At 42.7% G+C, this 15,909-nt stretch overlaps 1 protein-coding gene across 1 annotated transcript in view; it reads left to right on the forward strand.

Moving 5' to 3' along the window:
* SPAG17 (sperm associated antigen 17) overlaps nucleotides 1–15,909 on the forward strand; it is a 233,596-nt gene that overhangs the window by 24,242 nt on the left and 193,445 nt on the right. The window contains exons 2-3 of the mRNA XM_085023443.1: nucleotides 11,879–12,019; nucleotides 12,629–12,712. Coding sequence (XP_084879569.1) covers nucleotides 11,879–12,019; nucleotides 12,629–12,712 — 225 coding nt within the window. The remainder of the gene's footprint in view (nucleotides 1–11,878; nucleotides 12,020–12,628; nucleotides 12,713–15,909) is intronic.

Here is a 15,909-nt window from a genome sequence, read left to right on the forward strand (position 1 = left end):
TTTCCAAGACCATGTGGTTAGAATCAGGACTAATAATCAGATCTTCTGATACTGAATCCAGCGGTCTTTTCATTATACCATTGAAAAAGCTATTGTAAGGACTATGGGAGGGAATCAATAGGAGAGGAATAATTATAATGAATTATTGCCCCCAAAGTCACCAATAAATAGACTCTATGTACCTATGTAATTGGGGGAAATTAATAACTGTAACTAGATCTAGGGCTTGAAATTTATCATAATCATTGTCTTGGAATATTTTGTCGCATGGTCCTTAAACCATGTGAGGTTCACACTGTACAGGAGATAGGTGAATTATGACAGTGTACAGGTTTGCAGGAGCGAAGGAATGAGCAGGAGGCCGCCTCGCTCAAATACAACAGCTCATGCCATGGTCACTGGCAGCCTTGTCATTGCCTTTGATGATGTGCCCCACTGCTCCCCTGGATTCTGTGACACCTCCCCTGCTGGCTCTCCTCCACATCATCTTCTTGTCCACCTCCTAAGAAATCCTTCCCTAAAACAGGGACAGGTGAGTGAAGATAAGAAGGACACTATAAGAGTTCTAGGGAAAAGATCTCAGGAACTGCCTCAGATACCCACCCACACTCTAATCTGCTCAGCTGCTAGGATTGATCGATATTGATCAATACTTTCAACCATTCACTTGATGATGTGGGGATCTTACCCCAGCTTCCTCACTCAGAAACAAGTCTCCACCACATCTTGGCTTTCTGGGACAACTCTTGGGTCCTGGGCAGCCAGAAACATACACCCTTATTCCTCCGACAGGCCGGTCAGCACAACTGTGTGGTTGAGTAGCCTGCCCAAAGAAAAGGCCTTTTGAGGAGTGTATTTTGAAAGACAAGCACTGTTTACTCACTTCCAAACTCCTACCTTAGTTATTTTTGTGTGTCTTCTACAGTTGGTTACATCATAGACGTTTAATCATAGGGATTTACAAAATGCTTGTTGAGTTGAACTACTCTTCTTGTTCATTGAACCCAGGTTCCCTAGCACACGTCTTGCTCAAGGTACATTCTCATGGTTTTTCTGACCCCCTCCCCCCAGGGAGTTTCGGATAGACTCCTCATTCTCTACTAACACAATACAAACTCAGATGTCTAAAAGACCTGACACTGCCCTAGGCTTATTCTTGCATGCCCCTTCTTTCCATATCATAATTTGAAGACCATAGTTTTAGACCTAAAAATCAGGACAGGTGGTCAGACAAAGAATTTTTGTTCTGCTTCCACGTATTAAAGACCATGTGGGGAATATAATTTGGTTACCAAAGTATTAGCAGTTCTTGGACATTTTATTGAATTTGGGGGCAAATAGGATAGAGTGTTTGTAATCGGGGCAGTCTTCTTAGCCTTGGAGTCAGAAGTAGTATCCTTGGGTATTCTGCACTAGCTCAAGATGGATGTAGAGGAGTTCTCTTGTGATACAGAGGGTTAAGGATCTGACATTGTCACTGCTGTGGTGCAGGTTCAATCCCTGGCCTGGGAACTTCCATATGCTGTGAGTGTGGCCAAAAAATAAATAAAATACAAGGTAAAATTCTTTTTAAAAAAATGGGTGTAGAAATTAAATTGTATCAGTGGCTTTGTAGTAATGTAATGTTAAGTGAGATGAACCAACCAAGCAGCAGCTATGGGACATGGGTGGCTTATTCGAAAGAGCATCGGTTGGTTATTTTGTTTCCTTTGTGTAGCCCCAGGGCCAAGGCCATGCAAGTTCATGGACTACATCACAATGCTTAGTGAATAAATGGCATTTAATTAGAGAAAGGAAGGTGGGGGGAAAAAAATCACAAGAAAAGGGCTAAGAAAATAAACTAGTATTGAGTCTAGAAAAGCATATCTTAATTTTTAATGTGAAAGATGGTAACTTCCACAGTGAAGGGACTCGAGGAAGGCACAAAAGGGCCTCATGTCTGAGGGTTTCATGTTGATGAAAGGTTGTAGCCTTTATATCTGATGATGAAAAGAGATCTCCTTTCTTTGGGGTGAGTCCCTGATTCCAGTTTTACATCTGTGGAGCAATTAGCAGGACTCCTCTAGGCTTTGCTTGGTCTCCTCCGTTAGAAGAATGCCTCTGATATGTAATATTTGTTTGAAAACCCAAAGAAGCTTGTTCCCTTTTGAGGTTTGCCTTACTTTTTATGTTCTGAAGTTCATTTTGGACCTCAGATTTTGCTCCAAGCAATAAAACTGGTTGGATTGTACTAACATAATGGAGCCATAATTTTAGCCAACTCTTGGGGGTGGGGAGATAGTTAAGGTGTGTAGTGGTTTCTGTGGTTTCTCTGTGGAGTAGAATTCCCTGCAAAGCTTTTCCATGTGGTGTTTTAATAGCTGTCTTAAAGCTCTCTGATGCATGCAGCAAAACCGAATTAGGCTCATGTGCTAGATTGCTGCGAAGGGCCAAGGACTCTGAAAAACTAAAGAAAAACAATCAACAGCTTAGGCTCGGAGACTAGACTATCCAAAGAAGAGCCTCAGGATATAACCACATTCGAAATTACAGAAATAATCATCTATTTTAACCCATTTTTGCAGAATTTTCTAAGGACAATTGGAACCTTTTCTTTGCATTGAATATTTTGCTATTTTACCTTTGCACGGGGCTTTACAATTTACAAAATGCATATATATATTTGTTCCTTAGAGACTCGTATCAACCTTTGGAAGTTTGTATTATTAGATCTTTTTTTATAAATGAGAAAATTGAGTTGCAAAGATAGATCCAAGGTCATTTGGCTAAAAAACTACAGAGGCAGAATTTGATACCACTTAAGAGCTCTGCATCTTTACACTAGAATTTCAATAATTTTAATTAGCAATCACATTCAATATTTATGAAGACAAGGAACACCAGATAGGTACTGTGTGCTATGCAGTAAGGATGTTTCTAGAATGCTGAATTCTTATCAATGAATATAAGATATTGCAATATTGTCTAAACATCAAAAGAATATGCTCTTCCATTCTTTCAAATGCTCAGTGGTTCAGAGACACGGTCCCTTCCAAAGTGCTGAGTTAGAGCGGATAAAATGCCACATACTTAGTTGGCATTCCCATACTAAGCATGCATAAAAATTCTCTTTAGTGTGTGGTTTTGGCTGTTAAGTTCCAGAAACATTTACTGAATGCTACTATGTGCCAGGCACATGGGCAAAGTAGGAAGTTGTCTAGGTGGTATGATTCTAGGGGAGCCTTTTCCAGTGGCCCAGCCCACTGCCTAAAATACCCTCCTTAGCATGGCATTGCTTCGAGTTAGTCCAAGTCACTGGAATCCTTTTCAAAAATGTGGATAGCTTGGGACTTCCCATTGTGGCTCAGCAGTAATGAACCACACACTGGTGTCCATGAGGATGCAGGTTCAAGCCCTGGCCTCGTTCAGTGGGTTAAGGATCTGGTGTTGCTTGAGCTGTGCTATAGGTCAGATCTGGCGTTGCTGTGGCTGTGGTGCAGGCCAGCGGCTACAGCTCTGATTCAACCCCTAGACTAGGAACTTCTGTATGCCTCAGATGAGGCCCTAAAAAGACAAAAAAAAAAAAAAAAGAAAAGAAAAGAAAATGAGATGGAAATGCCATAAAATTGGGTTGTGATGATTGTTGTACAACTATAAATGTATTAAAATTCATTGAGCTAAGAGAAAGATTTAAAAAAGAGGAGTTCCGGAGTTCCCATCGTGGCGCAGTGGTTAACGAATCCGACTAGGAACCATGAGGTTGCGGGTTCGATCCCTGGCCTCGCTCAGTGTGTTAAGAATCTGGCATTGCCATGAGGTGTGGTGTGGGTTGCAAACGAGGCTCAGATCCCGCGTTGCTGTGGCTCTGGCGTAGGCCAGTAGCTACAGCTCCAGTTAAATCCCTAGCCTGGGAACCTCATGTGCCATGGGAAGCGGCCCTAGAAAAGACAGAAAGACAGAAAAAAAAAAAGAGGAGTTCCCGTCATGGTGCAGCGGGGAAACGAATCCGACTAGGAACCACGAGGTTTCAGGTTTAATCCCTGGCCTCCCTCAGTGAGTTGAGGATCCGACATTGCCGTGAGCTGTGGTGTAGGTTGCAGACTCGGTTGGATCCTGCGTTGCTGTGGTTGAGGCGTAGGCCAGCAGCTGTAGCTCTAATTCAACCCCTAGCCTGGGAAACTCTACATGACACGGGTGCAGCCCTAAAAGTACAAAAAAAAAAAAAAAAAAAAAAAAAAAAAAAAAGAAAGAAAAAGAAAAAAGAAAGATTACAAAAATAGAATTAAAAAAAAAAAGACAAAATGTTGATAGCTTGAAAGAAAAAAATCCTTTAAAAAAATGGGTTTTTTTTAACTTTACTAAAGCTTTGGGGTATCCAGTTAGCAAAATCAACTATTAAGGCCCTGAACTGAATTGGAGATGATGTGGGTAAATCTTATCCTGCCCAGTAAAGAGGGATGGTAAATTCTAGAAATTCACCTGTAAGGGCCCAGTAGAGCCAAAAGAGATCTGGAGAGAAGGGTATACTAAGGCTCCTAATCAAAAATAAACTTCAAAAATAAACTTTGCTTTTTTTTTTTTTTTGAAGAAATAACCCTACCTGACACCTGTATTTCAGATCCAGATCTGTAAAACTAACCAGATCAACATTTGCAGTCCAGATACCAGACACCCAAACCAGGTTCTTATTTTTTTAAAACCAAGTAAGCGGATTCCTGTCTCTAATGACAGTTAGTCTGGTACCCAGGCCTCTATGTGACTCCCTGAGAACCCATCATCTCCCTAGTCTGCCTCTGTACCTTCATTTAACTCTAATTGGTATCTTTTCACAGTTGGTGATGGGTTGACATCGCTGACAAACCTGCACCAGGTGCAGAATGACTTAAAGGTCCTTTCTGCCTCACGCTCACATTCTCTCCCACAGCTCCAAAAATTCTATACCTAGAGGACTTACAATATCCTGTGTTCATGATTTTTGGTCTCTCTTCTAAAACCCTAAAATACCTTAAAAGTATCTTAGTTAACAAGTTGATTGTTATCAAAGAGAAAATTTTATAAATTGACTGTCACTCATAAGGCAACTGTTGATATTCTGTTGGATTTTTTTTTTCTTGGTTCGCCCATAAGCTTTCCACACTTGAAACAGTGTGTTCTAATGACTAACATGAGAAACAGCCCTCAAAATAATATCTATGATGATGGCTATGATTATTGCTGAGTGCTGTGCTCAGAAAGGCTTTCTATAGGTTTTCTCATTCAATTTTCACAGCAATCCCTAAAAGTAAGTACCTTGGTTACCCTCAATTTATACACGAGGCACAGAGAACTTAAATAACTTGCCCAAGGACACACAGCTGGTTCATTGAGATTCAAACCCAGGCATTCTGTCTCCTGAGCCTTGGCTCTTCATCACTGTGTCACAATGACTTGTGCTTCTCCAAGGGGCCACCAAAATATGAGGGGTACTTATCCCTGTGGGCAAGGGATGCTGGGGATGTCCCATGGCAGCAACCCCAGGGCTCAGATCCTGAGTGGAGAAGTAGACCCCTGAGATAGCTAAGAGGAAAGAACTTTGGAGTGGGTTGGCCCTGCTCTTCCCACAGTGGCCTCTCTGTCCTTTTCTTGTCACCTGCTTCTCATAGAGCCCATTTTGAAGGATAGCACTTAAGACCGGGTCACCCCTGAAACAACATTAGCAGACACTTAATTATCAACTCACATGGGCCACTGCTGCACAATGTGCATTGGGGGTGTGAGAGAGGCAATGGGTGATGAGAATCTGCTTTGCCCTCTGTATTTTCTCAGAGATGACCCTGGCCTTTGAAATCAAGATCATCTCTAAGTCAGTCTAGACACACGGGCTTTCCTGGGATGGGGGCTGCTGTGTGCTGGTGAATGTTGACCAACCTGCTTTCCAGGGGGAAAGCTCGGATTGGCAGCATTTGCCATTGCTGTAATGAACATGCTGCCACCGTGGCAAATTTGAAGTTAGCAACACAATCTCACTGAATAGTCAGGAGGAGCCATGGGCAGTCAGATACAGCACACTCCTGAATGGAGGTCAGAAGACGAGGTGGACAGGGTGGTGGTGTTGCTACAGGAGGCACGTGGCAGGTTCAGATCCTGGACCCAGACTACGCCCTTTATGTGTGGCTTCACTCTGTCTGTCGCCTTCTCTCCCACCATAACCTGACCTTCTCTCACCATAAAATCAAGTTCATAAGAATTTCAAAGACAAAAGAGAATTTCAAATTAAAAGAGAAAGGCATCAGAATTTGAACCTGTAGGTGGCAGCCCATCAAGGTCCTTCTTAATGGGAGAGGGGAGCCAGTTGGAAGATGGAAAGAGGTGGGAGGAATGGTTTTATTGTCAACACATGTGTGTCTCTGAGTCTTGGGTTTTTCCCTCCCATCTGGAAGAGCTGCCTCCTTCCCCTGGTGGCCAGTCTGGTTGCTGCTCTGAGTCACTCCCAAGAAGCACGTCTTAGCAGAGGAATGGTTTAGCAGCACCTAACTCCCCAAACCCTTGTCACTGGCCCCCGATTTGAACCATGTTAGACCAGACACAGTCTCTCCTCCTTCAGAATGACCTCGAGGCTATGGACCATATGTCCTACTAGGCTTCCTGACATTCTAGTGCTTTATCGTTCCCAGAGTCACAATCACCATTCTAAGCATCTCCTCTGTCAATCAACAGTTATTTACATAATGAGTTCTGCTCCAATTTCCACAGATGGGGCACTCCAAGGTGCAGCAGTGCAAAAGAACGTTTTTCTGACCTAAAGAGCTTACAATCTAGTTGAGAAAATGTGACAGTCACAGAAATAAATTCCTAAATAAGGAGCCTTTATAACAGCATGATGACAATATGTCAAACTATAGTCGTTATTATAAATTGTGAGGAAGCTGTAATTAAAGAGCCTAGAATGAGAATTCATTTGGTGAAGACAGTCAGAGGAGTTTGACAACTGCATATCCTGATCATTTGTATTTTTCTTGTTTGTTCTGTAATGATATGTACCCACCTTTAAACTTATATTTCCAACTTATTTTACAGTTAGAATCCCTTTTTAACAAATACCATTAGAGCAGCCAGTTCAATGTAATAAAAATATTTCTTCTGCTGGCCAACAGCCCGTACTAACACTCCTTTGCTGATGGAGATCCAAGACTCTTTTTGAAGGAAAAACCCAGTATGAGAAAGACATTGACAAATCCCTGTCCATTTGGCAGTAAATCTGCTTAACAAAAAGGTGATGCTGTCAGCGGAGTATCGACATAAAGTGCAGGTTTGCTTATCTGCAGTGTTCAGTAACTCTTGACAAAACCTGCCTCTTTCAATGTTGCACTGATTTTATTTGGGACTTTTATAACATCTTCTCCCAGTAAAGGTGCTGACTGCTATTGCTTCCTAGAGCTCCACGGGCTCCAATCAGTTCTGGGAAGAGGACTGTGGGGCTCTTGGCCCTGAGCATCAGGCTAACAGTGACAGCAGAAGAGAGCCTGCCTGCGTGCCTGCCTGTGCTGATCCCCAGGCACTGATGATTTCTGCTCACGGAAAGAAGCGATCTCATTCTCATCATCCAAAAGCTGCTTTTCACTTATTTTTGAAAGGGTTTTGGTGATTACATTAGGATACAGGAATGCCTGGGTAAAACTAGGAGAATGTGCCAGATAGGAAAGAAAAATAGTTGCGGGTCTACCCTGAGTCTCCGGGACAGTGGGTTTATGTAAGCCAGCCACGTTCTGCATTTGCACGAGTGCTTTCTTGCAGGAGGAGTCTCGTGTGTAAAGTGTTTGGGTTAGGACGCCCTCCCGCCGGGCTTCAAATTAGGTGAGGCTGGTAAAGTAAATAAAAGGTAATGGATTGTGTCCATACATGACTTCATTCCATCCTTTGAATGACTTTATCAATAACTGCCAGAGGGCAAGACTCAGCCGTAACCATGTCCAATGTATGTCTCCAGGCACTCGAAAGCTGGCTTTATTTCCTAAGGTGTTTGAGATGTGCCAGACTCAACCCCTCTTCCTTCACTGTTGGATACATCCAGGGTAGTTTTCCTGAAATGATTAATGTGTTCTTTCTCCAGGCGTATGCTCCTAATTACACCCAAACTTCTTCAACTGTCTTAAGCAAATTCACGCCCAGGTAGGAGCCCTGCAGGACTCATGGGTGTGATGAATCAGTTCTGTGCGTTGTGCTTTCATTTCTCCCCTCTGGCCAACATTCATTTTCTCTGTCCTCGTTTCTCTCCCTGCCCCACGAGCTCAAGTTTAAGGACTGTGTTTAGCTGTGTGTTGGGGATGGGATACAGGTGGAAGGGTGTATCTTAATAGCAGCTTGCCAAATTTAAATTGGGTTGGAGTTTTTTCCAAAATAATTTCCGATTTTAAAAACTGCTGCCAGTTAGGAGAGATGTGGAATCTACCATTATCCTGAAGTACTACGAAAAAAGTTCATATTTGCAGAGCGTCACGTATTTAACAATCCTTCCTAATTAGACGCAGAACAGGGAGTTGCCCTTCCTTAGTGGAATAGCATGCGTTTCCTGGCATCTCGCTGCCCCCTAGTGTAGCATGCGGGGAGTGCATCCTTCTCTGCAGACCGGCTGTGTTACCGCAGTCCCATCAGTCCATTTCATGCTTACCTGGGTCCTGGCAATGCAATTAGACACTGATCTATGATGCCCACAAAGTCCTCCATGAGTTCTATTTTGCCAGGTAGACCCAATTTTTGGAGCAGGAGTTTGGAGGGCTAGAGAGTGCAGATGGGAGTGTGGGCCTCAGCTGGACTCCTGAGACCCCTTCCAAAGGAGAGACAGGGCCTAGCCCCCGATGGGCCTGGTGAGGAGCTCTGAACTTGCTCTAGCACAGTCGAACTGTCTCAGGGACATCACAGGGAGTGCAAAAGTTTCAGTGCAGTGCCGAGAATCAGAGGAACAGGTCTTATTTCTGCTTTTTTTGTGGGGGGGAGCACACCACAGCATATGGAAGTTCTCAGGCTAGGGGTCGAATTGGAGCTACAGCTGCCAGCCTACACCACAGCCTCAGCAAAGGGGGATCCGAGCCATAGCTGCAACCTACAACACAGCTCACAGCAACACTGGATCGTTGACCCACTGAGTGGGGCCAGGGATAAAACCCGCATCCTCATGGACACTAATGGGAACTCCCAGATCTTATCTTATTTTAAGATGCATCATAGAGCAACGTAACAAGAGCAATGGGCTTCAAGAGAGAGCCAACCTTGGGAAATGTCCTTATACTCTTCTAGCCTTTGTAAAACGATCATTGATTTAAAAAAGTAATCTTAGACGTGTTCAGGGTGTACTGCATAATCTGTTTTTGAAGGCTCTGTACACTTTAACATGTGACATAAATCTTCAATCTTGTGTTTACTGTGGCCAACGTAGCCATTAGGTGCAATTTAAGGATTATGGAAAGGCATTCTGACCCCAAAGGCTTGCTCTCAATCTGTTCTGAAATGATCACAAAATTGTGAGCCACGTATGTGGTCTCCATGAAGTTCTGCCAAAATGACCTTGAACGAGTTGTTTAACTTTGTTGGGGCTCTGTTTTTCCATCTATAAAGTATTAGTGCCCCTATTTAAAGGGATTACTCAGGGATTTAATGAGATAACTTATGCCTGGCACATGGCAGATTTGGGTAATTGTTAGTTCCTACCTCCTCCTCCTCCCCCTCTTTTTTTTCTGGTCTGAAACAGTCAACACCTGCCTTTTGATACCAGATACTAATAGGTGGATAGTGCATTACAAGGCCCTCTCTCTGAATTGTTCCCCAAAGAGCTGAGAGGCAGCCTTTTCTTGTCACCCTTAGCTTTTGAATACTGGCAAGGAAACTTAAAAGAGGGGGTAGGACAAGGGGAAAGAGGCAGTCATTAAAATCTTCAGTGCTGGAAAGAAAGTTCATAGGACAGGAACTTCCTACCTGGAAATTCGAAGGAACCTCGACCGGCAGGACCATCGAAGTATTGCCTGTTCAGGAACTGTGCTTGCTTTGTCGTGGAATGAAAGAGATTTTCCTTCTTTAAGCGTGATTATAATTGCAGTCTTGACTGAGGGAGCGGACCAGAGAACAGAGAGACCTCCAATGTGGGAAACGTCACGTTTTGTGATCATGTTTTTTTTTTTTCTTTTTTTTTCAGAAGAATACATTATAAATATCAGACCTGCTTTTCAGAATCAAGATATTTGAAAAACACATGCTCAGTCTTCCCATAGTGAATTAGCAAACCAACCAAAAAAAAGACCTTAAACCGAGTGTAGCAAGGGGAAACGCAGGATCACATCTACATGCATGCATGTACATGTGCACGAACACATATGCACACCTTGTAGCACATTTTTATGCTTGTATGTGTGATTTTTGTCTGTTTTAGGAATAGTGTTGAAAATCGGGTGGGTTTTGTTAGTTAGTTTCCGTGGAGAGACGTGAGAGAAGTTTAAGGATGATCACTCTTTGGTGGGGAGGAAGGCTTTGCACCAGGTTCTCTTCTCCCATCTGTACCCGAGTTCGGCATTCCCCTGACGATGAGCTGGGCAAAACTGGAAAGAACCACACAAAACTGAGCATTTCGTTAAATCTGTGTAAACTCTTTCCGCATCTTCTTAGATGCCGTTTTGGAATTGATCAAGGGGAATTTTCACTCTATTTGTATCAGATCTCTGGAGCAGAGCTAGAGGAAAGCTTAGATAGTGCCCTGTCCAACCCTTTCATTTTATCAAAGGAGGAACGAAGGCCTGCAGAGGGCACAGACCAGAGTGCCCTCTCATATTATTTTCTCTCATTCCTGACACCTTTATCGTGTTTGCTTGATCCATCTCCCCATTAGGTGGTGAGTGTTCACCAGCACTAGACCTGATTTGCATGAGTTTGGCTTTTTCCTCAGCACCACACAATGGGAAATTCAGTAAATTCCATTTTTAATTGCCTCCAGAGAATTGCTTCTTCCCCACAGAAATTGTAATAGACAGAAAAGGACTACTGAATAAGAATATTGTTTTTTAGTAACGTATGTCTTTAAATTATTTGATGAAAAACTTCATGTTTAAATTTAATATTGCAGCCTATTTCTTGAGAATGTAAAGAACTCATGTGAATTAGCAAAGAGAGTCTTGTGTTACATCAGGAGGAAAAGATGTGCTCTAGTTCTGTGCTTTGCAAAAGTTTAGGGATTGAATTTTGCCTCATAGGAAAGTCCATTTGGCCACTTATTCAATATTACCCAACATTCAGCAAATATTTATCAAGCTCCTGCCATGTTCCTAGCATTTTTTAGAGCCTTAAGATGTATCAGGGAACAAAACAAAGATTCCTGCATTGGCGATTGTATCTTAATGTGCATATGTGATATATGAATGAACTATTGCTTCCCAATATCAAATTATCTCGGGCAGAATTCTTTAGTGAAAGTGCGACTTAAAAAAAAAAATGCCTTCCTTAAAATAAAAGGCTAAGCAATGAGATCCTGCTGTATAGCACAGGGAACTTTATCTAATCACTTGTGATGGAACATCATGGAGGATAATTTGAGACAAAGAATGTAGGTATATATATATATGACTGGGTCACTTTGCTGTACAGAAGGAATTGACAGAAGATTGTAAATCAACTATAATAGAAAAAATAAAAACCTTACAAATAAAATTAAAAGGCCTATTTTCTCCAGAAAATGGCTTTTTGGTCAAATTTGCATGAAATTTGGCACAATATTGCCGCCTTGTGGCTGCTTGAGTCAGGAACGCACACAGTCTATGTGGTCAACTCTGTCTTTAAGGTAAGGTTTATAGGCGTTATCCTGTTTTTCAGTGGAAGGCTTTGATCCAGACTTATCTAGCCAGGAGTACTTAGAATCACATTTCTTCTGGTTTTGTAACAGAACGATTGGAAGGCCTCCATCGCCTTTGTAGTTGGAAACCGGATTGAGGACGAGCTTCTCATTGGAGCCCTCACCCTCGCTGTCCAAGCCCCTCAGCGCAAACTCTTCAGCGTGGTTTCATGGCAAGACATTCTCCAGGAGGTACCTGTCCCTTCCCACCTCTAAGCCCCTTGCAGACTATTTTTTTTTTAAATAAATGAAAAGGACGATCATATTCTTAACTGTTAAGTTTTGGTGAATTACTGGGAACATTTAGCTGGAATAAATCTGAATTGTCTAACCTGGAAGGATTATTATTATTATTATTTTGTCCGTGAATGTTGCCCATTCAACATTCATTCATTCAACAAAAATGTCTGAGGTCATACCAGGCTCCATGCTAGGTTCTGTGAGGAATTATTTAATAAAAGACTCAATAACAATAAAAGACAAAACTACTTAATGTTCCAGAGAAACCCATAACTAACTGAAAAATGAAGCCTACAGAGATCCATAGCTGTCAGAGGTTAGTGGGGAATGATAACACAGAAAAGTTCTGTCAGATGGCACGTACTCATATAATTACTAACAGTTTACCAAAAAAAAAAAAAAAGGAAAAAAGGTGACTATAAATATTTGAGCTAATCGATGACTCTCTCTTCTTTACTAGGTCCCCCTACCCCTCAACTCACCTAGGTATTTGATAGTTACATATGCCTAAGTATTCTTTAAGTTAGCCTTTTTATTCACTATGGATGAATTTTCTTACAGATCAATGGAACGAGTGCACTTTTTGGAAGCACCTCTAAAAAGGCAAAGAAACCTCTAGGCAGTAGTGTGCCCTTATATTATGAGGTAGGTGAACGTATCCATTAAAGATATTTTTGTAATTTGTAGAAACGAGAATTGTTTAAGTGGTAATCTTCCAGTCACTCTTTGAAAGCAAACCCCTCCTCTTTGTTGGAGCTGTTTGTTCCCAGTGGTGGGCGTGTAAAAACTCTGCCTCCCTTTTAACAAGATCCCCCATTAGGAAGGAAATTGTCCAAGATGATCTGCACTATCACCGTAGCCACTTGAAGACCATAAATCAGAAATGCGTGTATACGTAAGTGTCAGTTCATACTTTTTCATGGTGATTACTGAGGGTGTGATGGTATTACAGGGGTCGTGATAGGCGTGTATGACCAAGAGTTAGTTTCACCAAAGAAACAATGTAAAAATGCCCCAGAAAGGCTTCCTGCACAGGGCAGAGGAACAACTGGCATACTTTTCCATCCATTTGTGAACCTCGCGTCCATTTTACAGTCTGCTTTAATCAGTGTGAAAATAACGACCACCTTCAGATGAACGGTACATTCCGTCTCTAGCAGATGCAGAAGTCTGGCCTGGCTGACCAAAGGGTTTTGTGCAAAGGTCTTAGGACTCAGGCTCAGTACAGAGGCTTTCCTCTTACCCCACCTTGTTAATATCCACCTTACCGCTTACAAGAAACTGTAAAAATCCCGTGATTAATTAGAATATCACTTAAAATTTGTCAGGCACTATTTTATGACCCTGCAGACCGAAAGCATGAAGATCTGGGGATCTTTCAAGACGAACTTGTTTGCACTTTATTTCAGTGATGACCAATAAAGTTTTTATGTGTCTCGGTTCTTGGATGGTTTCATAACGGGCCTTGTCGTGTCGCCTGAGTTCTATCTGAACAAGTTCCGTTGGATGTATTTGCGATTGCCAGGACTGTGGATTTTATAGCATTAACTTGTGCTACGCCACTCTCACTATCATGGCAAACTCACTCGGCGCTGCTGAAGTCAAATGCCACACCTCCTAGCTTTTTTTTTTTTTTTTTGGTGATATCCTGCATGTGTGTGCCCCAGCTGAGCCATTATGTGATACCTGGATTTAAAATATTGGACATGTTCTTCTGAAGTAGCCATAGCAATCCATGTCCCATTCTCAGGCCTGGGATCAATTAGCCCCCCCTCCCCCCAAGGACTCTTTCTTCTTCAAAGATGCTCGGTGAAAATCAGAGATGATAACAGGCCGGTTTTGACGTCTAATGTGGACAGGCATTTTGACTTGGATGTGGGATAGCACGATGTTGCACACCCAGAGTTCACTGAGCAAGCCATTCCTCTCCAACATGTGCGGGGGCTCCTCGTAGCCTTCACTCAGGGGAGGTCCGTTTCACATCTGGCTCCCCCACATTCTTCCAGTGGAGCATTTGGGCAATAAGCCTCCCTCTCGCATACCCTGTTCTGAATGGTTCCAGAAGAAAAGCGAAGGCAGAATGAGCACCACAGCGATGGGACCCCGGGGTGCACCAGCCGTGCATTAATGTCAATCACTGTGGCAGAAATGGATCAAAAACTTAAAACAAATCCGGGCTCCTGGGCAGCATCAGCCAGGGCCAGAATGCACATCTGGAGGAGAGGGGCACATTTCCCGCCTCAGTCCCTCCACACTTAGGACCTGTTCTGGCCCCTCTTTCCAAGAGAATTGAAAAGCTATAGGCAGCTCCTCCTGAGAGCCCCCAAGGCAGTTAGGGGTGGTGGTGGTGAAAGAGACCCAGAAGCCAAACTCTTTGCAGACCTCTGGACTTTCAAGGCAGACGGACAGCTTGCTATGGACTCCGTTTCTGCTTAAAATGTTGCATGGTCTTTAGCGACTAGGACAGTGGCCACAGGTGAACTCAGGAGCCTGTTGAGGAAGCCTTGTATGTTCCTTCTCAAAGGAAACTGTGCAATAGGGTAAAGAAAAGATAATCTAACAAAACTGGTTCTGTCACATAGGAAACTCGTGGAGTTCTGTTTCCTTTTAGACCTCCATTTTGGAGAAGGAAGAACTCTAAAGAGATACTAAAAATGCCATGCATTTACAACTGCCTTCTGTCTGTAGGACACTCTCATTGGCCTGAAATCAGGGCCTCATCGTTCTTACATTAAACACAGTTCTAACTGATTGGGCTTTCTGGTTTCCCAGCCTCCGGTCGATCAGGAGCAGAGAATTTAAGGAAAACTTTCCTATCGCCCAGTTGATCTGCAAGAAGTAAAAGAGTGTCAGAACCACATTACGTATTTCCAATAACGACTTGAAATGTCTGGGCTAGCAAAGACCGCATTCCTAAATGATTTGCTCAGGCTTTCATTTGGATGGCTTGGTGCTGTGTACACACAGCCTCGTTTTGAAATTGTGTCATTTCCCCCTGAAACTTTAGGTTTTCATCTAGCCATGATATTGTATATATGAGAGAGTCTTTATTTATAAACCACAGTTCTTTGAAAACCTGCTTAGGTTTGTGCTCATGTAAGTCCACAGAGACGTAGCTCATGTGTTCTTTCACCTTTTCTTCTTGGAGATGACTTTTGCTCCAGGAGGAACTACACTGGAGACCCGTGTGGGAATGGGAAGAGAACATTCTCCTTTGTGTAGAGTCTCAGGAATGTACAGCCTCACTCTCTATTCTTACAGCAGTCAAGGTAGTAGCTGGAGCAGTAGTGTTTAATAATGAGGAGGAAGAAAATTATGATCCCATAGGCTGGCATCACACATAAGCCAATTTCCACCAGGCGCTCCTGTTTGAGAGTGTGTACACAGGTGAGAATGGATATACAGATTTTGGCCTGCAGTATTAGTGCCCAGTTTTACCAAATACCAAGGAATTAACAAGTACCTTCTTATGCAAGCACTAAGTGTCAAACACTATCTAGACAATGGAAGGAAGAGAATATGAATACTATAAAAACTCTAACCTCAAGAAGCTTAAGGACTAGTTAGGAGATATATGTGTGTGTGTGTGTGTGTGTGTGTGTGTGTGTGTGTGTGTGTGTGTATGCCTGTCACATAGTAGGTATTCAATAAATGTTTGTTCAATTGAGTAACACAATGCAGAAAATAGTGAAGTCCATGAGGGGGAGTTAGAGGGTTCTTGGCCTTCAAAGGAAGATGAGGTCACCATTAGCCAGGGTGAGTTGGAGAGGAGAGAGATCTAGAAAGGCTTTGTGGAGAAGGTGGCATTGCAAAGGAAAGGGAGCTGACAGTTTTGATTTTTT

The sequence above is a fragment of the Sus scrofa genome, chromosome 4, assembly GCF_054392235.1.
Source record: "Sus scrofa isolate SSC_HxYL_T2T_F1_AM1 chromosome 4, Sscrofa_HxYL_maternal_Yorkshire_Landrace_v2.0, whole genome shotgun sequence".
Classification (NCBI taxonomy): Eukaryota; Metazoa; Chordata; class Mammalia; order Artiodactyla; family Suidae; genus Sus; species Sus scrofa.